Source organism: Erpetoichthys calabaricus, chromosome 18 (genome assembly GCF_900747795.2).
Source record: "Erpetoichthys calabaricus chromosome 18, fErpCal1.3, whole genome shotgun sequence".
In the NCBI taxonomy this organism is placed as follows: Eukaryota; Metazoa; Chordata; class Cladistia; order Polypteriformes; family Polypteridae; genus Erpetoichthys; species Erpetoichthys calabaricus.
The window spans coordinates 49,965,420-49,992,797 of record NC_041411.2 but is presented as its reverse complement, the minus strand read 5'-3'; the positions used below and the strand labels follow the sequence as shown (position 1 = coordinate 49,992,797).

General features: G+C 39.8%; 1 protein-coding gene across 2 annotated transcripts in view; it reads left to right on the top strand.

Moving 5' to 3' along the window:
- The window catches only part of eml2 (EMAP like 2), an 85,097-nt gene extending 58,669 nt beyond the window's left edge, over positions 1-26,428 (top strand). The window contains exons 4-22 of one of the 2 annotated variants that reach the window (XM_051921435.1): positions 3,488-3,601; positions 18,124-18,152; positions 19,813-19,942; positions 21,176-21,325; positions 21,489-21,558; positions 22,528-22,638; positions 22,727-22,822; positions 23,170-23,304; positions 23,377-23,476; positions 23,767-23,921; positions 24,009-24,134; positions 24,273-24,404; positions 24,649-24,716; positions 24,823-24,911; positions 25,019-25,116; positions 25,254-25,341; positions 25,417-25,512; positions 25,644-25,774; positions 25,915-26,428. In XM_051921435.1, the coding sequence (XP_051777395.1) occupies positions 3,488-3,601; positions 18,124-18,152; positions 19,813-19,942; positions 21,176-21,325; positions 21,489-21,558; positions 22,528-22,638; positions 22,727-22,822; positions 23,170-23,304; positions 23,377-23,476; positions 23,767-23,921; positions 24,009-24,134; positions 24,273-24,404; positions 24,649-24,716; positions 24,823-24,911; positions 25,019-25,116; positions 25,254-25,341; positions 25,417-25,512; positions 25,644-25,774; positions 25,915-26,040 (2,044 nt within the window). In that variant the 3' untranslated portion in view covers positions 26,041-26,428. Of the gene's footprint in view, positions 1-3,487; positions 3,602-13,193; positions 13,310-18,123; positions 18,153-19,812; positions 19,943-21,175; positions 21,326-21,488; positions 21,559-22,527; positions 22,639-22,726; positions 22,823-23,169; positions 23,305-23,376; positions 23,477-23,766; positions 23,922-24,008; positions 24,135-24,272; positions 24,405-24,648; positions 24,717-24,822; positions 24,912-25,018; positions 25,117-25,253; positions 25,342-25,416; positions 25,513-25,643; positions 25,775-25,914 lie in introns of those variants that run through there. The other variant, XM_028824170.2, reaches the window with a different exon arrangement.
- Positions 26,429-27,378: the final 950 nt, after the last annotated feature.

Genomic DNA, 27,378 nt, shown 5'->3' with positions numbered 1-27,378 from the left:
TTTATTGTGAGCTGACATGTTGTAAGTTATAGGCAAAAGGACATAAAAAGGGAACAAAGTTGGGTTACACAGACATAGCAGTGACCTCAAACATACAGGGAGTTTTCTTGGACTTTTTCACTTCTTCAGATGAGTGCAGGCTACCTTTGCTTCTCAGTTTAAGGGAAATATGTTATATGAAGTAGTGTTAGTGACACTGTTGCAGTAGAGACTGGCAAGAGGTTTAGCCAATTTAGATTACCTCCTTGTATTTGCCGAGAATACTGAGAGGAGAAATTTTTGAGCACTGCAGTATTAAGAAGGGTTTGAAGTAAGCTTGAAGTTCACAGAAATGTTGGGGTTCATTCAGATGAGTGGAATTCTCTGTTCTGCCTTCACATTTGTCATTAGCACCAATATCACAAAAGAATTATATCCAGAATGAACCTAATATGGTTTGAATCTGTCATTTTGAGCTGAGCACCCAGTATAGCCTGGGTCTCATTTGCTCGGTCTCTTCCTAATCATATAAGGCTTGCCTACTTTGTTCATACATTGCTAGCATTACTTTTTAGTAGACTTTTTTGTGCCTCCTTTGACCCTGAGGTTACTGAAGAGCTTCTTGGTCTCGCATTTTTGGTTAGTCTTTTGCAACACAGCAGTTGCCCACAATCTCTAGGTGTGGCTGCACTTAGTCTCACAAGGCCAGACAAGATTTTCAAACAAGAATGCACATCTGGGGACAACACATTAAAAAGTATGTAGTGAACAGTGGTGAAATCCTTCACTGCTAAGTCTGCAACTACAGGGCTTTTTCCTAAAACACCCATCGCTTCAGTTTCCTTGTTTTAAAGTACTGCCAGGGTTTCAGGGAAAGAGCAGAATATACTTATCAAAAGACCTGACATTGAGAGAAAATAAAAAGCTAAAATTGCTGCTATCCATTCTTGTGCTCAGTAGCACAAGAAAACTGAAGCTCAGTAGTTTAATTTGCACATTGTAATGAGCACTGCAACATGGGGGACAAAGAGAAAGACAGACAGACACACACACAGACCATTGCAGCTACTGGGCTACATATATTAAGAAGTGCCTCGGTCTGCTATGATATCATTTTAACTGCTGCATCACAATATAACATAACATCAGCAAATAGAACTTAGATAAGCATTGTGGTCTATGGATATAGAATGTGTTGAAACTCTACAGCTGTTTTATCATGGCATGCTTGCATTTCCAATTAGATAGTAATGTTAAATTTCTTTAGTTGTTTGTTTAGTTGTGCAATCAGAAGATGAATGCTGTACAGCCTCATCTGTGTATCTATTGGTGTTGTTAGGCAGATTTGTTGATTCTGGTGTTTTGAATGATGAAATCTGCATCTCCTATAGCTCTTCAATATTAGCTTTCTTAACAGTAATCTTTTAGGCGAAGTGTAACACACCATTGCTTCAAATGCATATTTTGCCGTTCATATTTTCATAAATATAGCTGTCAATTCCATCAAGCTAACATCAACTCTTTCACTATCACTGTATTGTTGAACAACAGAGCGCACTCACAGCACCTGCTGCAACATATTGTTCATGTATACCATTCATCCATTGATGCAGTTAAATGCTGATGTATAATCTGATGCTACAGAAAAATGTTTCCCTTGTATAAGGTTTTGTTTATTTTTAAAATGTGCAATGTGCACTCTGCACATGTGACAAACATTTATTTGTCTAATAGGGTTATTTAAGGGACATTTTGACTATAGACAGATCATCATAAACAGAAGCTTGTTCTCTGTTGTACTAGGTTAACAAGAGCATCTCTGATCTTTGCTTTTCAGAATCACTGCCCCTACTTTGAGTGCCACCTTCATGAGGTTTTGGATTGGTTTTGAAATGTGATACTCAGTGAGCCATCTAATTGTTCCCACCCAGTATTAGGCAACTCATGTTTATCTCCAAAAATATACATTATACTGTAAGACTACAACAATAACAACAACATTTATTTATATAGCACATTTTCATACAAATAATGTAGCTCAAAGTGCTTTACATGATGAAGAAAAGAAAAAAAAAAGACAAAGTAAGAATTAAAATAAGACAACACTAATTAACATAGAATAAGAGAAAGGTCCGATGGCCAGGGAGGACAGAAAAAACAAAAAAAACTCCAGACGGCTGGAGAAAAAAAATAAAATCTGCAGGGGTCCCAGGCCATGAGACCGCCCAGCCCCCTCTGGGCATTCTACCTAACATAAATGAACAGTCCTCTTTGTATTTAGGGTTCTCATGGAAGGACTTGATGATGATGGTCATATAGACTTCTGGCTTTTAATCCATCAATGTAGGAACATCATGGTGCTTTGATTAGGTGGTGGTGTCACCACCACAGAAAACCGGGGAAAAAAAAACAGAAGAGAGAGTAGTAGTTAGTACGGATTTTGGAGCCACCATTAATAGTTATGATAATTAATTGAATATACAGAGCATCAGGATTAAACTAAAATGAAGTTATGAGAAAGCCAAGACTAGCGTAATCTAGACTAGGCTATATGTGACCCTTTATTAAATATGTGATTTTCAGTTCTACAATAGAACCGGGCTCTGACAGGGCTTCCAATGCCCATCCCTAAATCGCATTCTAATTACTAGATAGACAGAACTGTATTTGTCCCTAGGGGTAAATTTGGCTTTTTACAGAAGCTCTTTAAATAAATAAATACAGTACATAGATAAATAAATATACATATACACACAATAACACAATCGTCTGAACACACACTATAATGACTAATAAAGAACAAAATTGAAAAGAAACAAAAACGTCTTACTTGGCAGTTACAGTCACAGTGAGGCATTATGCAGGTTTATGGCTGTTGCTACTGGGGCTCCTTTATACCATTTCTTGACACACTTTGGCTGAATAATTTGTAGTCTGAAAGTACTCACTGTTAATGTGCCAGAAAGAGGATGTGCAGCATTGTTCATAATAGCACATAATGGCACTAATGGTTTGTTTTAATTTTATCCTTTGCTGCTACTTTGAGGGGGTTGTGAGTGCATCCCATAACTGAGCCTGTCCTTTTAATTAGCTTGTTGATTTGGTGTGCCTCTCTTGAACTGTTACCAGCCCAGCACACCACAGCATAGAAAATAGCAGTGGCCATCAAATATTTGTAGCAGATGTGAAGGATGTCACTACTAATACTAAAGGAATATAGTGTCCAAGGAAAAAAGTGCCCATTCTGCCATTTTTTATATAGTTCCTCTATGTCATGAGGAGCCCAGTCCAACCTGTCATTGATATGGACTGCCAAGTAAGTGCTTGTAGGAGTGTGCTACTTCTACAGTATATCCACTCCCTGAATAGTGATAGGACATAGAAACTCTTTGGTGCAGTGAAAGTCAATAACTAGTTCCTTCTACCACTGCATTCTGTAGGCCGATTTAACTAATATCAAATTATACAAAAGCATTAGGTAAATTTCTCTACTTTTTTTTCTCAACAGTTTCTCAAGGAGTGTGTCTACAGAGCGACTCTCCAGTCTGAGAAGGGAAGGGTCTGCAGATTCCCGGAGCAGGACAACTTCTTCTAGCAGTTCCTCTAGTGGGAAAAAAGAGGGGTGAGAATGTGTTTTAACAGGGTACAAAATCTGAGATCAGAGCACAAACTATTTTATCCTCTGTTCAAATTACAATATTACCAGTACCATTACCACAGTCCTGCATGTCACCTTTATCACCTACGTAGGGAGCTAGATCAGTTCCTCGATTTTTTAGGTGCAGATAGTGAAAAAATAGTTTGGTATCCTGGTATGTGGTTAGGGTGTCTGGAGTGCAGCTATATGAACTCCTTAGCACTCTGTCTTCTGGGTATGTATTTGTAGGCAGTTTGTTATCATTACCATATCACCTATAATGCTTCTTAAGTGCCCTGAAAGTCTCATAAGTGCATGTTTTGAATCAATTACTGCTGAAAGAGCATGAGGCTAATTTTCAAATATGTTCAAATAAAAACACAGAACAATCAAGATTATTATCAGCTACAATCAGTGGAATCACCAGAGATCACTTCATCTCTGTAAGCCACTGATAGGGATCTCTTATTGAGACCTTAAATCTGCATGTATTTAGTGATACCAATTATTTTAGACAGACATGTATTTAGAACAATGAATTTCTTGTTCAATTATATGCTACTCATTTCCATATTTCTCAGTTCTCCTTCTTTCACACTAATCTAGTGCCCCACATAATGTCCTGTCGTAAAAGCAAAACAGTATATTGTAAAGGGTTGCTGTTTGAGGTTTCCTGAGTCTTAATAATCTTTGCATCTCATGAATTAAACTGCCTATCCTGGTAAGAGGGCACTAACTTGGTATAGGAATCCCATCTCCAGAAAAATTGAGAATTAGTGTAGACCTGACATTTTCTATATGTTTTACAGCCAAATTAAAGAGAATTGTCTGCAGTTTGGAATTGTATTGCTTTTAATAGCAATGCCTTTGATCACAAAAGCATACTGTGCAAACTCTTGCAGAACCACAAGCAAACATTTATGCAACTGTTTAAAATTCTGTCATGTAGTTTATTATGGAGAGCACATGAAAGAAAAGCTAGCAGCACCAAGTTCTAGTAACATTAGGTTGCTGACACAGATAACCATTAATTACTCAGTAACAATTAATTAACTATTAATTATCTGCTTACGCTATAATGCAGGTCTGTATCCAGCAGGTTATCGAGAGCAAATTCAGATAAAAGAAGCCATCACATTTTATTTATCAAAAGACAAGCCTCCAATTAAAACTGTTGTAAAACAATGAAGGTTTTAAAAATGATCAACATCCAGGGCAACAGATATGTCATTCCCTCCCACAATTATTTTTCCAAAGTTGCATTACTCTTACTTTATTCCGAATTGAAATTAAGCTGAAACAAGTGTCGCTTTATGTAACACAATGGACTTCTGATTAAGTAGAACTATGGAAGTGTCCATGAACTTAACGCTTCATTATACTGATGAGGAATTTATACTGAAAAGCAGATGCTTACAATACTATCCTCAGAAACAGTGGCGCAGCTGCTCAAGGACTGAGTCTGGAGTAGACACCAGAGCTTTGGCCTCAGCATGTAACAGCGTGTTGCAATCTATATACCTTCTTGAGCTTGCTATATATTAATGCTGTATATTAATACATTTAACACTAGAATTTCCAGAGCCAACGAAAAAACTTGTAATTCTGGCCCACCTTAAATCCCTTTGCACCTCTCTGTCAGCATGTTTTGTCTTCTAAATCTGTCGATAAGCCCAAACAGCAAGCAGCCTACTATACCATCCCCCCACCGCCTCAGAACGGGCAAGAAGTTCTCCCAGTTCCTGCCTTGATTGATTATCTGGGAGTGAGCTACCCAGAATTGTAAGGGGAAATAATTTGATGTGTGTTTTGTGTCTACAACAATCTATGTAAACACATTGTTAAAACAGAAACGTTTTTCATGTTTTAGTAATAAATGACAAAATGTGGACATGAACTATATAATGTGTGAAGACTGATGGCCAAATATCAAATAAACACTTTCACAAAAGGTGCCAGTACAATACGCCAGCTTCCATGGTGTAGCGGTAAGATCCGCTGACTTACAATCCTGAGGTTGTTGAGTTTGAAACCGGCTCCCCCGCAAATTTACCGTTTTGAGTAGTGAGCTGCTCTTATTGTTAACCCTTTAACCGCCAACTCCCTAAATATTCCCCACGCCAGGCGAAATCTGAACAATTTTTGTTTTTTTACTTTTTTACATTTTTTTTACATTTTTTACATTTATTCAAGCAGTATTGACCACTAAATGTTGTGCAAGTTGCCAGTGTATACACGAAATCTATAAATGTAACCTGAATTCTCAGCTAAGCAAAACATCTTAATACCAAACCGTGCCCTTTTCAATGGTAGATACTGTCGAAACTGTAAGCGGCCCTTCCACGACAATAAACTTTCATCAACTGCAACTGACGGTCCTGGCATGTAGGGCAACTGAAATGCTTCAAATAAATGATCAATCAAAGGACGTAGCTTGAACAAGTGGTCGCGGTTTGGATCTTTCTTATCTGGCTCGTTTCTGTTGTCATTCAAATGAAAGAATTTCAGCAGCAAAGAGAATCGGTTACGTGTCATGACAGCTGCAAAAATAGGTGTTGCATACATAGGATCTGTAGACCAGTACATCTCAATATCTGGTTTTCTGATTATTCCCATCAACATCAAAATCCCAATGAATTTTTTCATTTCGTTTTCATCAGTGTCAAACCAAGCACGAACACGGGAATGTGGAGGTAAATTGGGATTTTTCTCAATAAACTGTGCTGCATACAGATTTGTCTGATGAACAAAATGTCTGATCAAATCAGGTGACACAAACAGCTCATAAAACTGCTCAGCAGTGTAATTGTTTACATCAACAATAAAGCCACATGTTGCCTCAAACGAATGCAGAAAAGGTAGTTCACCACGGGCAGCAGCCCAGCTGAGATGCTGGGGATACACCCACTCAGCGCCGTCATCCGATGCGTCTTCATTCACAATATCATGCAGCGCACGTTGCTGCTCATCACTGTCACTAAAATCTTCTTCAGAACTGCTACAATCATGATCAGAACTGTCCAAAATCGCCTGCAAAGCCTCACTTGAAGTCAGTTTACGTTTCGCCATATTCACAGCTGTTACATGCGAATCACGTCACATGACCGGCCAAAACAACCACAGACTTGTCGAAATACAACGTAGTAATAATACCCACGCCAAACCGTCAGTTATACTACTTGCCAGGCATTCATATAACCACAGGCAAATGTGCCGGATAATTCCGGCAGTATGGCGTTAGCATTAAAACAACGGTGCCGGATATATCCGGCAGAGGGCGGTGAAGGGGTTAATATTATACAATAAAACATACTTTTGATTTATGTCTGTAACAGCCAATGTAAATTTATAGTACTTGTAATAGTTAGTGCTTTTTTTCACTTTTATTCTCTCAGTCACGATCATAATACAACTGCCCTGCGCCGCCCCGCCATACCCTGCCCCGCCCTGCCCTGCCACACCCTGCCCCGCCCTGGCCTGCCCCGCCCCGCCCTGCCCAGCCCCACCCCAGATTTGACGCTGTTAGTTTTTATTTGAAACTGGGAATAACTAGATGTGAGTGGTGTTTTGAGACAATGGAACTGGAAATTCTCTGATCTGGATGGTTAAAAGCTGACACACAAACGCTGGTGAATCTGCCTGCTTCGTATCTCACCGTCACTTGAATTTTATTTTTTATTCAGTTTTATTGAGTGTTCCTGCTCATGCTGAATTAGTATGCACCTTATGGTCCATGATGTCAAAGCCGAACTGACAAAAAACAGAGACATAGGTATACATGATATTTGGAATAACTCATTTTATGACCTGTATAGTACATTTCTGAAAACATTGTGGCACTGATGCAACATTATTCATATTATTCATATTCATTCGCACATCTTCTTGCACTTGTAATCAGTGGCCGTGTTTTTTTTTTTCGATCTTGCCAGTGTCCACTTTTGGGTGCATGGGGGTGTTTCTTTTGTACTCCTGGACATATAGAGGAAAGAATAGTACAGAGAGGTCAGTTCCGCACTATATTCAATCATCAGATTCAAATGTTAACAGTTCCCATGCACCCAAGGACCCTTTCTACATTTACGACATGTGTACCCGTTGCAATGTACACACTTCTCTCTGTGCTGTGGTTTCTATTACACTGAAGGGTCTGGGGAAGCGGCAGTCTTGGAACAGAAGCTTGTCAATGTTGCTTTCTCTTTTGCTTTATCCATCGCCTTTTCTTGTAAGAAGTGACAACGAACTTCCTCTGCAAGGTGAGCCATGGACACTCTTCTTTTCTCAGTGGCCCCGTGCATGCCTTGTACAGTACATGTGCGTTGAACGTCACATGTGAACTTGCATATAGCGTGGGACTGACCTCTCTGTACTATTCTTTCCTCTGCATGTCCTGTGTACAAAAGAAACAACACCATGCACCCAAAAATGGACAATGGCAAGATCGAAAAAAAAAACGTGGTCACTGATTACAAGCGCAAGGAGGCGTGCGAATGAATATGAATAATATGAATAATGTTGCATCAGTGCCACAATGTTTTCCGAAATGTACTATACAGATCATAAAATGAGTTATTCCAAATATCATATATACATATGTCTCTGTTTTTTGTCAGTGCGGCTTTGACATCATGGACCATAAGGTGCATACTAATTCAGCGTGAGCAGGAACACTCAATAAAATTGAATTAAAAAAAATTCAAGTGACGGTGAGATACGAAGCAGGCAGATTCACCAGTGTTTGTGTGTCAGCTTTTATCCATTCAGATCAGAGAATTTCCAGTTCCATTGTCTCAAAACACCACTCACATCTACAGTTATTCCTAGTTTCAGATAAAAAGTAACTGCGTCAGATCTGGGGCGGGGGGTGGGTGTTGTATCATGATTGTGAGTGAGAGAATAAAAGTGAAAAAAAGTGCTAACTTTTACAAGTACTATAAATTTACACCAGCTGTTACAGACACAAAACAAATGTATGTTTTTATTGTATAATATTAACAATAACAGCAGCTCACTACTCAAAGCGGTAAATTTGCTGGGGAGCCATGTTCAAACTCATGACCTCCGGATTATAAGTCAGTGGATTTTACCACTATACCACGGAAGCTGGCGTATTGTACTGGCACCTTTTGTGAAAGTGTTTATTTGATATTTGGCCATCAGCCTTCATACATTATACAGTTCATGTCTACATTTTGTTATTTATTACTAAAACATGAAAAACGTTTCTGTTTTAATGATGTGTTTACACAGATTGTTGTAGACACAAAACACATATCAAATTATCTCCCCTTACAATTCTGGGTAGCTCACTCCCAGATAATCAATCAAGGCAGGAACTGTGAGAACTTCTTGCCCGTTCCTGAGGCGGTGGGGGTATGGTATAGCAGGCTGCTTGCTGCTTGGGCTTATCGACACATTTAGAAGACAAAAGATGCGAAGGGATTTAAGGTGGGCTGGATTTACAAGTTTTTTCATAGGCTCTTGTAATTATAGTGTTAATGTGTTATACAGGTATGTAAAATGAACTACAGGTTGTGATTTTATTAAGATTTTATTATGTACTTAAAAGTTAGATTAGGTTAATTAAACTTTATTAATCCCATCGATAAATTTAGCTGCAGAAACACAAAAAAAACAAGGATACATACTCATAGGACAAATAATACAGCCAATCAATCACTCACTCAATCAATAAATAAATACATAAATGTGTATTGTACAGATATTTCAAAATGAACCTAATGAGTACATCAGAAGGAAGCATTCAAGTCCCTGATAGCAATGAGTAGAAAAGACCCCTAAGAGGCACTTTATAGCATACCGCAGTGGAATGAACCTGTGTCTAAAAGTACTCCAAGAGAGAGTCTTTTGGTGGGGATGGACCAGATTGTTCATAATAGCATCCAGTTGCCACCTTCCTCTTTTTCTAAAATAGCTTCCAGTGTGCCCAGGGTTCACCCAGTGATGGAGTAGGATTTTCTCATAAGTTTGTTCAGGAAAGCCTGCTTTTGAGCTCAGTTTGCTTCCCCAGGAGACTTCAGCATAGAACAACACATTGGCTGCTATGAACTGGTAGAACATTTTCAGCAGCTTGCTGCATTCATCAAAAAACCAGAATCTCCTTAGTAAGTATAGTCTACTCTGGCCCTTCTTCTCCAGCACTACTGTGTTGTCAGATCATTCCAGTTTGTTGTTTATGTGAAACCCCAGGAACTTGTCACTCTGCACCAATTCCACAACCTCCCCCAGAATGGTGACCATTCTCTTTTGTTTTGCTAATAAAGTATCTATCTATCTATCTATCTATCTATCTATCTATCTATCTATCTATCTATCTATCTATCTATCTATCTATCTATCTATCTATCTATCTATCTATCTATCTATCTATCTATCTAATACTGAGTTGCAAGTTGTTGTCCCGGCATTACAAGACAAAGTCCTCTACAGCCTTCTTGTATTCTGACTCCTCTCCATTATTAATGCAGCCTATGATAGAGGAGTCATTTGAAAATTTCTGTAGATGCAAGCGCTGGTATTGTGCTGGAAGTCCGTTGTGCTTAGGGTAAACAGTAAGGGAGACAGGACAGTTACCTGAGGTTTCATTTAAGAATTACTTTGTCACAGATGTTTCTTCTAAACTTCACTTGGAGAAATAGCTTTAGACACAACTATACAACTGTGTTAAAAGGAAATCAAAACTGAGAATTTGGTTTGAAAAGTATGTTATATTTTTCAGATCTCTTTCTAGACTTTCTACTCTTTTAAGACTTACATTTGAGATGCAACTGTTTGCATTTCTTTTGATTTTTAATTTGGAGCACAGGTAGACAAAGTGACTTTTTCATAGTCACACATTGTCAGTAGTACTGGAAGTCTGTCATATAGAGCAGTGCTCCGCAACCGGTGTGCCGCGGCACACTGGTGTGCCTTGAGCCGATACAGGTGTGACGCGGTCAAATAAGACAATTTTCTAACTAAATAATATTTCAACGGTCCTCCTTAGAAACACAATAACGAGAATACGTGCAATGAAATATTCGCGTAAATAGCCTTTTAAAGGTTTCATAATTTTATGTGTCATTTCTCTGAAATAATAAATCCCATCGCCTGTCGCCTACGACGTAGGCCCTACGTAGTCGCCAGACAACTCCGTAGTATGCTTTGATAGGCAGATCGCTCCGTGCCCTCACCTAGATTCAATTCAAGCTGACGTATTAGTCGTGCTACGTCGCATTCACTCGTCTTGCGACAGTAGTTATCATTCATTACTATTAGTTGTGTTGCTGAATTGTGTATGGTTAACGTTCTTCGTGTGATTCATATTTAGTTTTATACCCCTTTAAATATGGATAAATTTTTACGTGGAAAAGATTCGTCTTCACGTACAGATGATGAAGAACCCAGCACAAGTGTTGCAAAAAAAAACCAAAGAAGATTGTGAAAAGGAAGTACAACGAAGACTACATTCGATACGGATTCTCGTGGTGTGGTGACGAAACGGCTCCAAAGCCACAATGCATCATTTGCGGCGATCAGCTATCAAACGAGGCAATGGCACCCAGTAAACTAAATCGCCATCTAAATTCAAACCATCCCAGTTACGCCAAAAAAGACAAACAACTCTTGTGTTAATTAAAAATGATAAGCGGTCATGCTTAAAAGATCTTGACCAAGAACTTCGGGTTGCGCTGTCAAATATTGAGCCGAATATAAAACTTTTGTGTTCATTGAAACAAGCGCAGGTATCACATTAATCAGTCATTATGTTATAATAATTATTAAGATTGCATAAAAGTTAATATAGTATAGTTTTTATGTATGTATACTTATAATAAATGTATACTTATAATAAATGTATACTTATAATAAAAAATGAAAATTTATTGTAATATTTGTGTATTAAATTCATATCTATATATCAGTGGCGTAGCTGGAGATCATGTTGCCCGGGGCGGTGAAAAATTTGACGCCCCAAAGCTGAAAGAAATTTTTTTTTTTGCGCCTCCTCAAGGAACCGCTCGGAGCGGAATTCCCCAAACCCCACCCCCGCTATAGCGAGGCCACTACTATATATTTTAGCTTTTGATGTGCCGCGGAATTCTAGGAAGAACTTTGGTGTGTCGTAGGTGAGAAAAGGTTGCGGAGCACTGATATAGAGGGTAATTCAGAAGGGAGACAGGACAGTTGCATGTGTATGTAAAAATTTGTTTTCTTAATATACCATAATCCCAATTTAACATTCCTGTGTGTAGCATTTTTCCATATTTTACATTTGTGAGTGGTGGTGATGCCTGCTTTTTTAGAAGTAACATTTGTTTTGGAGAAAAAAGAAGGAATGTTTGTATTACAGCATTTTTATTTCATAATTATATGTTTTACTGTGTTACAGAAATAGTGACGCATATATTTTAACAAGTGTGCTGTATGTTTATTGTAAAAAAAAAAATAAACACTAATTTTTTTACATTTTTCAAAAAATCCATCATTTAACAATTCCACATTAACAGAATTTTAAGTGGTTGTGCTATGCTATATGAATACAGAATTTGCAGTTGGTAAATTAATAATTGCATTTATAATTTCAAAGGCAATAATCAATCATTAATTTTGTCATAATTGTACACCTTCAGTCTATAGGAAATTGAACATCATAGGGATGAAAGAAGTGAACATGAGCACCTGGTGAAAAGCATGAATATGGGGAGAATGTGCAAACTCCACTTAGATAGTGGCTCAGATCCAAACCCTGATGCAAGTCCAAAATGTTTTTTTTTTAACATTGTGTAAATTTACTTCTACTTCGAATCATTCTTTAGTTAAATTAGCTGTCATGTCTCCTATGCTTTTTAGTTTAAATTACATATTAATTTGATTCAATTGATTTGTGTCACTAAGTAGATTGTGATGCTTTGATACAAAAAATATTCATTTATTCCTTTTCTAAACCCTTATTCCAATACATAATAAAGGGTGATGGAGCCTCACCAGGCTCTAGTCTAGAACTAACGGGACAAGATTCCTGTCCAGAAAGGTTGATGTTTACTCACACTAGGCCAGTTGTAGAGTCACCAATTGGATTATTTATTTGAGATGTGAGAGAAAACCCCACACATATAAAGGGAAAATGTGCAAACTCCACACAAGCTATGAGTAGGCAGAGAATTGAACCTAATGGTCTGGAGCTGGGAAACAGAAGTGCAATTCAGCTTCGCCATCATTTGTTATAAAAATACACATCAGAGTGACATTGGATGATACTTTGCAAATGGCATCTAATTAAAACCACACAGATAGGTTGATGACTGACTCCAAATCTGATGGAAGACTGAGTGAATGACTGGCACCTGAAATGTGATTGAGCAGAGTAGTGAATAATGAGGATTGGACACTGTACAAAATTAAGAGGTGTCCATGCTTCTTTTACTGTAACTGCCAGCAGTTGGTATCTAACAACAGGGTGTGTCTAGTGTCCATTGCTGCAGAAAGCTGCCTTGTAATTTGCTGACGAGCACTCATTAACAGCCCCTCCCCCAGTAGCCCATGCATGCTCTGTGTATGGTACTGCAGCTTGTTACAAGATTAAAAAAAGAGGGAGTGGTTTAGTTGGAAATGGGTAAGTACAACAAGGAAGTGTCCGGCCATTTCTCTAACATCTCTCAGAGTAAACAGCACCATGAAGAAGGCAGCCGGGTAAGTTCTAATGGCTTGTGTCTTTCCCTCCAACTGCTTAGGTGCTTTTGTAAATCTCTCTCAACTTTTGCTCCAGGCGTTTTTTAAGTTTGTGGTGGGTCAGGGCAGCTGTTTTTCTTTGTTTGTTTAGCTTTCTGCAGTAAACATACAATGAAGTTTGAGAATCTGGAGCAGTTTCATGTCCTTTAAACCTGAACATGTTGCTTCTTTGCTTTGCTAACTAAAAGTCAGTTTATAGCTTATATAATACAACAAAACCTACATAACTGAAAAAAATAGGGTGAATGCATTCTTTCATATAAATGAAAAGGGTATAATATGACCACTAGCCTCTCCCTCCAGACAAATGGTTATTTTTTCTGCCTTTTCCCACCATAGTATAGTATAAAAACTGACTTTAAAGCTAACTAAACAAGGTGTGTGCCTTGTATCTCCCAGTAAATAAACTCACTACCCTCCCATATTTGCATTGCAAACATTTAGCTTCTCAAATTGTTCTGTCTCTGTTTATAATCCCTTGTCTTGCATGTGTACCTCTAATGGATTACATCTCTGTGCATTACATGATTAGTTGTCTGTGTCTGGTTTGACAGGGGCCAACAATCTGCTAGCATCAAATCTGCTTTGGGTGTGTATTGTGACATGGTGAGGCCTGGAGATGCTGCAGTCTGTCTCTGTCTCTGCACATATCTGTCTTCACCCCTTTTGGACTGGCCTGCTGATATAACTTTTTTTTTTTTTTTTCTTCTTCTTCTTCTTCTTCACTGAAATACACATTTTTTTTTTATCCTTTATGTTTGCATCTTTTTTTTTCATAGCCTCAAGTCTGTTAAATCCTACAGTTCTGACTATTCTTATCTCTTTCTCTCAAATTCAGCTTTTTTGCCAAAACATTTTTAGCATATATAAAAATAAACAAATAAATACAAGCAATTAGGACTCTTGCTGAGTGTTACAGCCTAATGTCTGAGGACCCTCTTTTGGATGGCAGTGTGGTATAGTGGTAAAGGCCTTGGATGTCAAGTCCTGAGATTGTGGGTTCAAATCTCACTACTGACACTGAGTGTCCATGAGCAAGTCACTTCACTTTCAATTGGAATAATGTGTAAATGTTACAGCCTTTTGAGAAATTTTTAATTTGTAAATTGCCTTGTAATAAAGGCATCAGCCAAATAAAAAATAATCTTGAATGTTGCTTATTTTTGTGTTTCTCTAGTAACATAACCCTATTGTATATAAGAAGATTGCTTGGCACTACAGCATGTATATGTTTCAGCCTTGACATTTTAGATAGTACGGTTCTTTCCATTCAATCCCTTTATATCTCCCTGTCTTTACTTATTTCTCTCCATAACCTCAATTTTATTGCTTGTTTCCTCGACCTATATTGTTTAGGTATAATAGTCTTAATGTTATTTGCCTTCCCACCATGGCCCTTATGTTTCCATAGACCAGCTTTGACCTTTGTTAGATTTAAATGATTGGCCTCTTTTTACTTTCCCTCTCCAAGCCTAGCCCTGTTACATCCCAGAGAACTGTTTGATGAAATATTTTTGGTTTTGCACAATGTACTGTTGGATCTCACAGGCTTTATGCTTTTCTCTTTGCTGGACTGTTAGTTCATTTAGGCTTTCAGCATTTTCTTTTACTAGACAAACCTTTTAGTTCCTGTAGGATAATGTTGTCCCACCCTGACTCTTAATGATTCTGCTTTTTGACTGTTCTCCGTAGCCCTTTGGACCATACAGAGTGCCTTTTTGACTCCCACCTCTAGTCTTTTAAACCACATAGTCCTGCTGCGTTTTGACTTCAACTCTGGATTTTTAGACCACAGTGGTGTCTCGCACGTCTGTCTTCAAACAAGTGTTTTTTTAAATTCCATAAGCTTGCAGATATTTTTTTCAGTCCTCAACTGTGTTTGTCTAGTACCCTCATGATTGGATTGCACAACTCTGTTCTCCCACTCACTGGTTGACTCCCAGAAACCAACTGATTAATTTGCCTTGCAGCCATAGTCTACGTTCTCCTGTTTCATTCCCCATATTCTCCCCACTCTTTCTTTTTCTCTTTGTCTGACTTACTATATCCTACGTTCATCAGTCATATGCAGAATTGTTTGCTTTTATTATCTCACAACATCATCAAATACAGAACTTTTTTGGAGCTATTAAGTATAAACATATGTATTCATGTTGGGACTCTGGAAAGTGTCTGATTGCCACACCATTTTTTTGTTGTTTTTTCAGAGCCAGGTAATCCAAACAAACTGGTAGTTTCCCATCTGAACTCCTGGAGCCTTTTATGGCATATTGCTCAGGGGGTCATGTGCCAAGTGGAGATTTTATCCCGGGTGGGACAAATGCAGTGTCAGAGCTCAATCTTAAGAGTGGGCTATGGGGAGTGCAGTTAGCATATGGCTCAGGCACTATCCTTGATGATAATAATAATGTGCATGAATGGCCACATGTACATGCTTGCATTTTCTTTTGTGCTGGCCAGCCATGAGCGGCTGATTTGCTGACTGAACAATGCTATACTGTAGTGCCTGCATGTTTTTTGTTTTTTTTATTTTGTTTGTTTGTTGTTGCTTTACATCCCATCTTACATTGAGTAAAAGGGATTCCTCATTGATGAACTGCCTGTGCAAACTGGGCACTGCCCTTATTAATAATAAATGCCACTTCCTTTCCAGGATCTTTGCAAATAAAGTGCTAAATAATTTATAGACATGGGAGCTTATTTCTCCACTGGCCTTTCCACTGCTGAGAGATGTGTTGACCACTAAATTTATACAGTTAAAGATTATAGTTGGCCCAGTTTCTACAAGGCAAGACTCTTTGATCATTTTTGACACTACGCTATGTTCTGTTATAAATGTATGCTCCGTGCAATTACACTTTGTTATTCTACATAAGAACACAGCCGGGAGAAGATGACAGGCCTTGTCTTACAGTATATATGATGCTGTCTGAGTAGGAACTTGCTTCCCACATCCGTAAAACCAGGATTAAGCTGGAGTAGTAATAGGAGAGACGCCGTGGTGCAGCGTATAAGTGTGTCTCCGTGGTTTTTAAATCTCAATCCCTCCCATTCCCGGTCATTTCTGCAGGTATTCTTGCCACTCCCACCTATGTTTCCTCCTCATGCCTGGACACTGTTCTTCTATGGGGCAATATCATTGGCTATATCAAACCAGCTGTATTTTTAAATGGCATCCAAGCTTTTACCAGCTGCAAAGTCAAAAATTCTTGTTATTGTTGCTTGCAAAATGCAAGCAGGGAGCATGTTGTGCTTCTCTCTGAAACAGTTTGGTTTGGTCAGGGAGCATTAACCAAACCTGTTGCTGCAAGGTGAAGGCACCTGTCCATTGCACCTTGCAGCTTTGCCACAGTTTAAATAGTTCAGTATCTTTCTATCTGAATACAGCACCAGTAAGAACCTAGTCTAAATGTGTTTTGTTTTTTTTTTCATCCTTTTACTTTGTTGTACTGGCCTGTATTTATTGCCTGTTGCTTATCTTCTGGTATTTTCTGTTTTTAAGCATCAGGTGCTTGGGAAAGACATCATAATATGTAAAGGCTTTTATAATGTTTTTTTCACTCTGTGTTTGATGGGACCAGATTGTTTACTGGAGTGTTATTGGACATTTATAGTAATTTGTTATGCCACATTTAATTCTAATAACTCTTTCCTGCCCAAATGAGAATGACAATGCCCTGTACCTGCAACTTTTGTTGTATCCCATGGGATCCTTATCTTGATACATGTCTAATGTGGTGGTTAGCATTGTTGCTTTAGCTTCAGGAAGCACGGGTCAAATCCTTGCCTAGGCACGTGAGTGGAGATAGTACATTCACCCCATGTCTATGTAGTTGTTCCTTCCACATTCGAAAGACATGCATGTTAGGTTACTTGGTGCCTATAAAATGGCCCACTATGGGGGGTGATTGCACATGGCATTTTATCCTGGAGTAGTTCCTACTTTGTGCCGGATGCTAATGCTCTCCTCTAACTTTAAAATGGACTAAGTGGGATGGATATCGAGTGTGTGGAGTCTTTCGAAGGATATCACTAGGGTTCTACTCTTCTGATCACTCTCCTAATATTTGAGGTTTGGATTGTAAATATGTCCATATTACCCAATCGTTCTAGCTATAGTACAAATATAGCACCCTAAAGAGCTTATGGTGGTTAAGTGACGGAGAGGTGCTTTTTTTGAACATTGTACTGCTAAAACCACAGCAAGTCTTTAATAGTGCAGAGATGTACCGATTCTTTCTAGATCTGCCCTGATTACTGTGTGGTTAGAGTGCAACAACAAGGATTAGTTCTTTTTTCAATGTAAGTGTGTTTGCAGAAGCTGCAGTCAATTGTGAGTCAAGTAGTACTTTTCAATGCTATATTTTGCTTTTTTACTTGACCTGTAGCTTTTTCAAGTGGTGCTGCTTTATTCAGACTGAGCCTATCTACCATCTGCTGCAAACTTATGGTTTAGCAAAAGACATTCGATGTGGCACTCATCTTGGCAGCTATAGCCTTTGAGATAAAAACAACTTGCAGTCATACAGTCTGTTTAGAATTTGCTTCAGAAATGCTGCAGAGTACCAGAACGCCACCATTTCTTTCTCCTTTCCTCTTGTATGTAGCGACACTTAAAAAAACAAAAATAAGACAAAGGACATTTATGTTGCAAAATAATAAAGAATATGTTTGTGAGTGTAAACAAGCTCAGAGCAACCCAGGGTGTATGGTTACTGCTCAATTTCCGGATATTTGTTTATGTCATAGTAACTGTCTTTTTCTGTTACTTTCAGAAAACCCAAAGATGCTGTCTTCAGTGCAGGTAAGACCAAGGAACTGCAGTGGGACTGACAAAATAAGAGCTACCCTCTGTTTTTTGAACAGCTTCGGTTGTTCTTGGAGTGATGTCATACAAGTCCTGAACTGTGCGTAGTTGGGAAATTGCACCTTTTTTTATGAAGAAGAGTGCCCATTTTTTTGAGGGATGAAGGAGGCAGAAATCTTCTTTGTACTCTGTGCTGCACAGCTTCCCATAAAGGGTCAATGATATTTCCATCTGGTGCTAGGGAATATCTTTGAAGACATTTTAAGTTAATTTTTATGTTAAAGAAACCACTCTTGCATTATTTTAGCAATGGGTATAGAGATGATTAGCACCCTAGAATAGAGGAACATCATAAGGGAACGATTTTTGCACCAGAGGGTGCACCTGGTTTAGTTACATGGTCTTGTATTCCTTACTCATTTTACGACAATGCAGAGATATCCGTGAGCCTAAGGACTTCTACAAAATGGCTGTCTATGCTATTACAGATTCTTCCCCATTTGTAACAGTTGACATCCATCCATCCATCCATTTTCCAACCCGCTGAATCCGAACACAGGGTCACGGGGGTCTGCTGGAGCCAATCCCAGCCAACACAGGGCACAACGCAGGAAACAATCCTGGGCAGGGTGCCAACCCACCGCAGGACACACACAAACACACCCACACACCAAGCACACACTAGGGCCAATTTAGAATTGCCAATCCACCTAACCTGCATGTCTTTGGACTGTGGGAGGAAACCGGAGCGCCCGGAGGAAACCCACGCAGACACGGGGAGAACATGCAAACTCCACGCAGGGAGGACCCGGGAAGCGAACCCAGGTCCCCAGATCACCCAACTGCGAGGCAGCAGCGCTACCCACTGCGCCACCGTGCCGCCAACAGTTGACATTGTGGTTGAAAATCTAAATCTAAACCCATTTGGATGTAGAGCTGGTCTGATGAGTGACCTTTTGCCTTGAGATTCATGTGGATTCTATCATAATCTGAGGGTTAATTTTGTGTCATTTAGAAACTGTTCTGTGACGTGCTGATATGTTCCTGTCTGTGATCTTCATATTGTGACATCAGTTTCTGTTTGTGAATACTGTTTATCATCTTTTTAAAAACTGTTTCCATTGACATGTGAAATTTGTCATATTTTGTGATGACTGCACCTGCAATTGGGCAATAAAAGTTTGGCCTCTTCATTTTTCAAAGTAACAACGAAGGTCCAAAGTGCTAATTGTCAGATCTTTTCTATAGCTGATGCATACTGATACCCTGCTGAACTTTAAAATACCTAAATCACAATTACAAATGCATTTTCAAAATTAGTTTATTTTTTATGTGTAGCATTTCCTATTTGTGCCTCACCTGTACAAGACAAGGATACTGTGGTATCATGTTTTATAATTAAGAATGTACTTTTTGGACAGAGCCATGAATGTGTTGCCGGCCAAAACTTAAGGGCTGGGTGAAGTTTATTTGGATGTTCTGCTCAGTGCTGATAAGGCAAATTACGGTGCTTGGGGCATTACATGGCTTAGAATGAAAAAGACTTAAACATGGTTTGGAGCAAGATATAGTTTTTATCTATAACATTGTTTACAACATGTACAGCTACATATCCAATGTATAAGCCCTCTGTTTTTGTAATGTGTTGTTCCTACAGATGATGGCCATGTTAAGATGTTCCTTCGAGGCCGTCCAGTCACTATGCCCGTTCCGGAGAAGATGAAGGACACTTATAGCTTGAATGCCCGATCAGAGCTGCCAGCCAGGAGTTTGAAGTTGCACTGGGTGTATCTTTTTGTTATGGCAGCTGACTTATGGAGACATACAGTATAACGTTCCCGTGGCCTGCAATGCAAAGGCAGCCATCAACACTGCTCACTTAGTCCAACATGTACTGTAAGAATTGAATGTACTCATATGTGAAGGTCTGCATTGTCATTAGAATAAGCTTATAAATAGTGGACTGTACCCATTAACTACTGTCTGCAAAATGCACTTGGTGAATAGGGATAGTTAGGAATTATAGTTGGGTATTATAAGGCTTTATATGTAAGGCAGAGAAGACAATTAGGAAATAAAAAGTGGCAGTAGGTAGTTTGAAAGTGACTAGTCGGAACATGTGTCCAGTAAGTAGAACTAAAGGCATAGCTGGGTCTCTGCAGCATTCTTGAAAAGTTATTTCATGTACAGTTCCCTTAGTCAGGAATTGCTTTGTTTTATTGTGTGTTTAAACAAATGTACATCTTTACCAATTATGAATTAAATGCGTACTCTTAACCTCTTTAGCGTTGGACCCAAGCGTCACTTGGGCTGTAAGAACAGTGATAAAAGCATTTAGTCCTGAGCATCACTCGGGCAACTGTATACATGTTTTTTGTATAATCATTCAACCTGAGGATTTTTCGGGCTGTAAAAGTGCCAACAATGGTAGTATAGAGCGTTGCTCGGGAAACGATATAGGTGTGTAAGCAACAAGCCTGAGTGTTAACCGGGCAACAGTGCAGACACGTCTTGTCCTAGCCTCGTAATGCAAGGAATCACAGTATTATTGTCATAAATATTATGTTGGATTATGTATTTCACCGTGCTTCAAGATCTAGTACACAAATGACACATCTTCACAGTATATGCAGTATTAGCGTTATATTTATTATTATTATTTGTGTTATTATACTTTCTACGCTTCTAACTTTGTATTTTAAGTGTGTTGCATGTTATACAGTAGAAAAATGAGATTTAATAAATGTCATTTTTCAAGCCAAAAAATGCAACACTTTTTACATGTTTTTTCGAGAAAAGAATGTAAAGCTAAAGAGGCTACAGTTTATTATTTTACCGGTGAACATTCTAAAGCACTCTGGGGCTGCCTTCAGTGTAGAGCAACCTAAAACAATACACTGAATACTATCTTAAGCTTGTTTACAAAAGGTTTACAGAGGAACCCATCTGGTCTTCCCTTGTTGACATTTTCATGAGTACTAGCTCTTCTCTTATTGTCCTTTATCAACATTACCTCACAGATATGGGTACCGTGGTCGTGATTGTCGTTGTAACCTCTTCCTTCTTCCTACTGGAGAAATTGTCTACTTTATAGCATCAGTGGTGGTCCTATACAACCCAGAGGAACAGCAACAAAGACATTATATGGGTCATAATGATGACATTAAATGGTGAGACTGTGTTCACGAGTCTTTTTCGTTGGTAACTTTCCATTTGCTCACCTCAGTTATGTGAAAGTGTTGCAGAGAGGATGTCTGTAGTCGCCAGCATCCTAATGTCATGCTAATGTGTCTGTCGCCCCCTTTTTTTTTTTTTCTTTTTTTTTTCTTCCAGCTTGGCTGTTCATCCTGATATGGTTACCATAGTAACGGGACAAGTAGCTGGGACATCTAAAGATGGCAAGGTATATGTTATAGTTTGAGATTTTTCACATCGTCTCTAAATGCTGTAAATCTTCACTGGTAAAGGGACTGGTCATCCATGTGCATGCAGAGTTTGTGAACAAAGCCAGCAATGGGTAAAAAGTCTTCATGTCCAAGTGCTAGACCAGATTGAGCTTCTGTTCATTTGTGATCTGCTGCAGCAACTTTGAACACTAGATGGCGCCGTTTGACTTTCTTGCTAAAAAAGAGGTTGGTTAGGAAATTGACTTTAAGCCTTTAAGGCCTGCATTTCATCTGCCTGGCTAAGAGTCTAGCTGATATGAAATGGCAAACGTGGAGTTAGAAGTTGCGTATGTAGTCGTGTTCATTGGAAGCCCCCTGTCAAACTAGGTAGGAAGTTAACTGACAGTTTGCTTCAACAACACAGGAAACATAATTTACTTTGAAGAACTTTTACTTTTTTTACAAGTAAGAAATTTATAATGGGCGGCACGGTGGCGCAGTGGGTAGCGCTGCTGCCTCGCAGTTGGAGGACCTGGGTTTGCTTCCCGGGTCCTCCCTGCGCGGAGTCTGTATGTTCTCCCCGTGTCTGCGTGGGTTTCCTCCGGGAGCTCCGGTTTCCTCCCACAGTCCAAAGACATGCAGGTTAGGTGGATTGGCGATTCTAAATTGGCCCTAGTGTGTGTGCTTGGTGTGTGGGTGTGTTTGTGTGTGTCCTGCGGTGGGTTGGCACCCTGCCCGGGATTGGTTCCTGCCTTGTGCCCTGTGATGGCTGGGATTGGCTCCAGCAGACCCCCGTGACCCTGTGTTTGGATTCAGCGGGTTGGAAAATGGATGGATGGAAATTTATAATGTAACTTCCATGTAGTTTGTATTCAGAAGGCGAGGGTGGTACCAGTCCTTTTTTTCCACCCCTAACTCCATCCCTTCCAACTTTCATCCTTCCTGTCATTCTTATTTGTGTTCATTGACTTTCTCTCTCTGAACAGATGCTACCACCTCACATTCGTGTTTGGGACTCTGTCAGCCTGAATACCCTTCATGTTTTGGGCAGTGGTTATTTTGATCGGGCTGTGACCTGTGTGGGTTTCTCAAAGTCGGTAAGTTGTCTCGCCGACTGGACTCCAACTGCTGAATTTAAAAAAAAAAAAACACACCCATATTTAAAGTAGACATTTTTGCTTACAGAATGGAGGAGCATACCTCTGTGCTGTCGATGATGCAAATGACCATATTCTGTCTGTCTGGGAGTGGCAGAAAGAGAAGAAACTGGCAGAGGTGAAGGTAAGAAGGGGATAAATTGTGACATAAATCGGAAAGTATATGAAAAAGAGCTCATTCTTCTGTTTGTAGAAAACGGTGACTTTTTTGCATTTCACAAAAGTGTGCTAAATTCTTTGAGCTGTGAGTGGGGACATCTTATTTGTAAGGAAACCTGTTTTTTATATATTAAAAATGTGAAATTGCATGCTTCCAAACACTAAGTTCCTCCTTTATGATGTCAAGGTTAACTTTAAAGCTGTTTTATTAATGGTGAATGACCATTCTAGAGCAATAACTTCCCTGTTGTTCCAGGAACAACACAAATTATATTGGACTGAACCCCAATTCTATGATTGCATGTGTTACAGTGCTCTCAGGACTCTGTGCTGGCAGCACAATTCCACCCACTGGACTCCAATTTGATTCTGACATGTGGGAAATCCCACATCAACTTCTGGACCATTGAAGGAGTCACACTAACTAAAAAGCAGGGTCTTTTTGAGGTGAGTTGTTGTTTTCCCCAAGCCTTGTAGTTTTATGATGGAACCTACGAAGAAACCCTTTTTCCCTTTCAGAAACATGAAAAGCCCAAGTATGTGCTAAGCATCGCATTTGCTGAAAACGGAGATGCCATTACTGGGGACTCCAGCGGGAACATCTATGTGTGGGGAAAAGGTGAGTTGCACTTCAAGATATTTTCTCTGGGATTTCATCGGAGGTTCAAGTGCATATTGGACAGGCAATGCATTGGCAAAACTGATCCATGTCACAAGCATCTTGTAAAGTGGAAACTATGACTGAATTGTAAATAATGGGCACAGTACAACCAGTGAGAGATAATGTCTGCTTCCATTGACTGAAGACTAAATCTGCCACAGTTTAGGCATGCACATTTCCATTTTTACTCATTTCTTGCTTATACTTCCCCCCCAATGAAATGCCTGAAAAGTGCTTAAAATTGACAGGTGGCACTCGGATCAACTTAGAACTCCGTGGAGCCCACGAGGGAGGTGTTTTCTCACTGTGTGTACTGAAGGATGGGACCTTGGTGTCTGGTGGTGGCAAGGATCGTAAATTAGTTCTCTGGGATCGAGACTATCAGAAGCAGGAAGAACTCGAGGTGTATATTCTTGTCAGTGGAGTGTTGAATGTCCAAGGTACACACAGTGTGGTTAGTGTTTTACTAATAGTCATCTTTTCTGTGAAGGTTCCTGAGATACTGGGACCAGTGCGATGCATAGCAGAGGGAAAACTGAGTGAATTTTTTGTGGGAACCACACGTAATGCAATAGTGAAGGGATCATTTGGTGGAGAGATGCTTCCTGTTGTGCAGGTAGGCACTATGTTTTGACAGTTAGAGAATTTGAATGTGGGGCATGCTTCTAGTATAAAAGAACACCTTAGGTTTCTGGCAGGTACACAGAGTAGATTATGGTCTATTTTAATATGTTATATTTTTAATCATATTCAGGGTCACATGGATGAGTTATGGGGTCTGGATACACACCCAACAATGGAACAGTTTGTGACTTGCGGCCAGGACAAGCTGATTCACCTGTGGGACACTACCACCCACAAACCACTGTGGAGTAAATGTATTGAGGTGCGAGGATTGAGCAGAATACTGCAAATGGGACTGGGGTAAACCTTTCCAGTAGTGGCTTCCCACCTGTCAAAGTGGGACTGCCCTCATGGCAATACCTTCGTGCTTTGGAAAACCTTTTCTGGAATGAGAAGGGTGATGCTTTATTTTGGTACTAGACCAGTAGAACCTGTAGTCTTATATCCACTGTTTGGGATCAGAAGCCTGTCAGTAATACTAGGCTTTCCCTATTTCTGTTTTGCAGGATGCAGCTCGTTCTGTAGGCTTTCACCCCAGTGCTACTGTACTTGCAGTCGGAACCATGGCTGGAAAGTAAGTGGTGTCTTTGAAGGTGGGGTGTCAAAAGTAGCTCTTAGATGCCAGAATAATTGATTTATTTTAGAATGCTTGACTTTTTTTTTATACTGTTTTCCTACAGGTGGCTAGTGTTGGACATGGAAACACAAGATTTGGTGTCAGCCCATACTGATGGAAATGAGATCATCTCTGTGGTGAAATACTCCCCAGGTTGCACTCTTGGCATTTAGTAGCATTACTGTTACCTACTAATGATCCATGCAGTTCCAATGCAACTTTTTTTCTCTAAGACTGACCATACTTTGTGTGCTTTTCAGATGGGATGTTCCTTGCTGTCGCATCTCATGACAATATGGTGTATGTCTACAGTGTATCTGAAGGTGGCAGAAAATATACCCGTGTGGGAAAGTGCACTGTGAGTTACTTGTGTCCTTCTGAAGTAATTGTTAACCATGCCAATCTAAAAAGGGCATCTTAAACACACTTTAAAGAATCTATAGTTTTTTTACCCTGTCAGGTAATGTCAATTAGTTCATTATCCTGTTGTTTCAGGGACACTCTAGCTTTGTGACTCATTTGGATTGGTCAGTTGACAGTCAGCATTTCGTCACCAACTCTGGGGACTACGAAATCCTGTACTGTGAGTTTCTCCTTCATTGTTTTGCTCATGATGGAGGATAAGCTGTCTTACCGCAGTGTTAATATTTTGCTACAGGGAATGCACCCACATGCAAGCAGCTGACCTGCATGGATACAGTGCGCATGATGGACTGGGCCACATACACTTGCACTCTAGGCTTTTCGGTCTTTGGTGAGGGTACATTTTAATTATTGATACTTACAGGCTAAAATCCTAACAGTGGGTGATGCCACCTTTACCAATCCATTTATCTGTAGGAGCATGTGTTTTGTCTCCCTTCCCAAACTGTACTTTTCTTGTAGGAATCTGGCCAGAAGGGGCCGATGGCACGGACATCAATGCATGTAACCAATCACATGATCAGAAACTGCTAGCCAGTGCAGATGATTTTGGAAAAGTGCACTTGTTCTCTTTCCCCTCTTCCCATCCTCGGGTAAGAGACATTCTCTATGGTAGATTCACTTAACCAGAAATATCTGCTGTAGTGTGGCTTGTATACTTTCCTTGCACTAATCACTGAGCCCACCTATCCCTCATTTCAATTCTTCCTTTTATTTTTTTTTTTTCTTTCAGGCCCCAAGCCACATGTATGGGGGCCACAGCAGCCATGTGACCAATGTTGCCTTTCTCCATGATGACAGCCGTCTGGTTTCCACTGGGGGTAAAGACATGAGCATACTGCTATGGGCTGTCGTCTAGACCTGCCTTGGCAGTGGAGTGTCCTGTCTGGCTCAGCAAGTTTCTAGAATGGAAAGTGGGTTGGCACACACCTGGGAGCATGCATGTGCATGTTTATGTTCACAGAGAAACCCTTACAAACCATCACCCTGACACAAACGTACACAAGACACCCCGCCTGTACACTTGTAACCACAGGCACATGCAAGAATATGCAGCAAAGCAAGTTTCAAGTCTCCCATACATACAATTAGACACCCTGACATAATCTACCACAAATTCACAAAGGCATGAACACATGTGAACCAATGGGCATGGAAAAAGTATTGCTCTAGTTCTGCTCATGTCTAAACAAGATTGCTGGCCGTTTGTGGAGTTTTATTATAAATAAAAGTTGTCTTAAACTTTATCACATCTAGCTCCTCCTTTGTGTGTCATTCTTCTAAAGAGTGCTCGACTGTCTGCTTTTCTTCACATCTCCTCACAGTGGTATTATAATTGCCATTGGCATAGCCACACCAGTTTACCCCCAACAAGAAGGCGTAGGCAGGCTTAATGGGATGGGTTTCTATTCCACAATCACAAGTGGAAATGTACTACTGTATGCCCAACAGTCCCCTGGCAAGTGCCCCTTGTGCGTTTTTTATTGTTTCTGGATCATTTGCTCAGCTGCCATTCCTGTCCTTAGGAAGTCATGCGTGACTCCGCTTATCTGCCATCTCAACATTAAAAGGTTGTTTGTGTTTAATTTTTATTGACAGACAACTTGTTCAGCAAAGCTAGTTTCTCGGCCTTCACACAGACACACTGGCATGCACCTCTAACAAAGCCAGAGTCATGCATGTGAATGTGTTTGTCCCATCACCATGCTTAATAACTTTATCCTGCAGCACCACTTTCCACTCTCAGCCACAAGATGCTTGCTCCAAGAGCCCACCAGCATACCAAGACCATAAATTCCTCTGAGTAAAGTGTCAAAAATAATAAATATCAAAGCCATTATTGATTGTTTTTGAGGCTTTCAATGGAATGCTGCTGGTGTCTTGACGTGTAGACGGTGTGACTGAGTGTTTGACTAGGAGGCTACAGGTTTGATTTCCTTGGCCAACTGTGTGACCTTGAACAAGCTGCTTATTCAGCTTGTACTACACCTGTATAAATAGTTACCTGAGGAAGGTGAGCAGCATGCACAGTTATTAGTTTGAGTGTTTCCCACAAAACCAATTGTGCAGGTGGAAAAATTGGAAGAAAAGGGGTTCTACATTAGGGAAGAGGTCCATTGGTTCAGATTCTGGTTGTTACTGGAACCTCTGCACATGATGGGTCAGTGTGTTGTAGTGCTGGCAGATATGTGCTTTC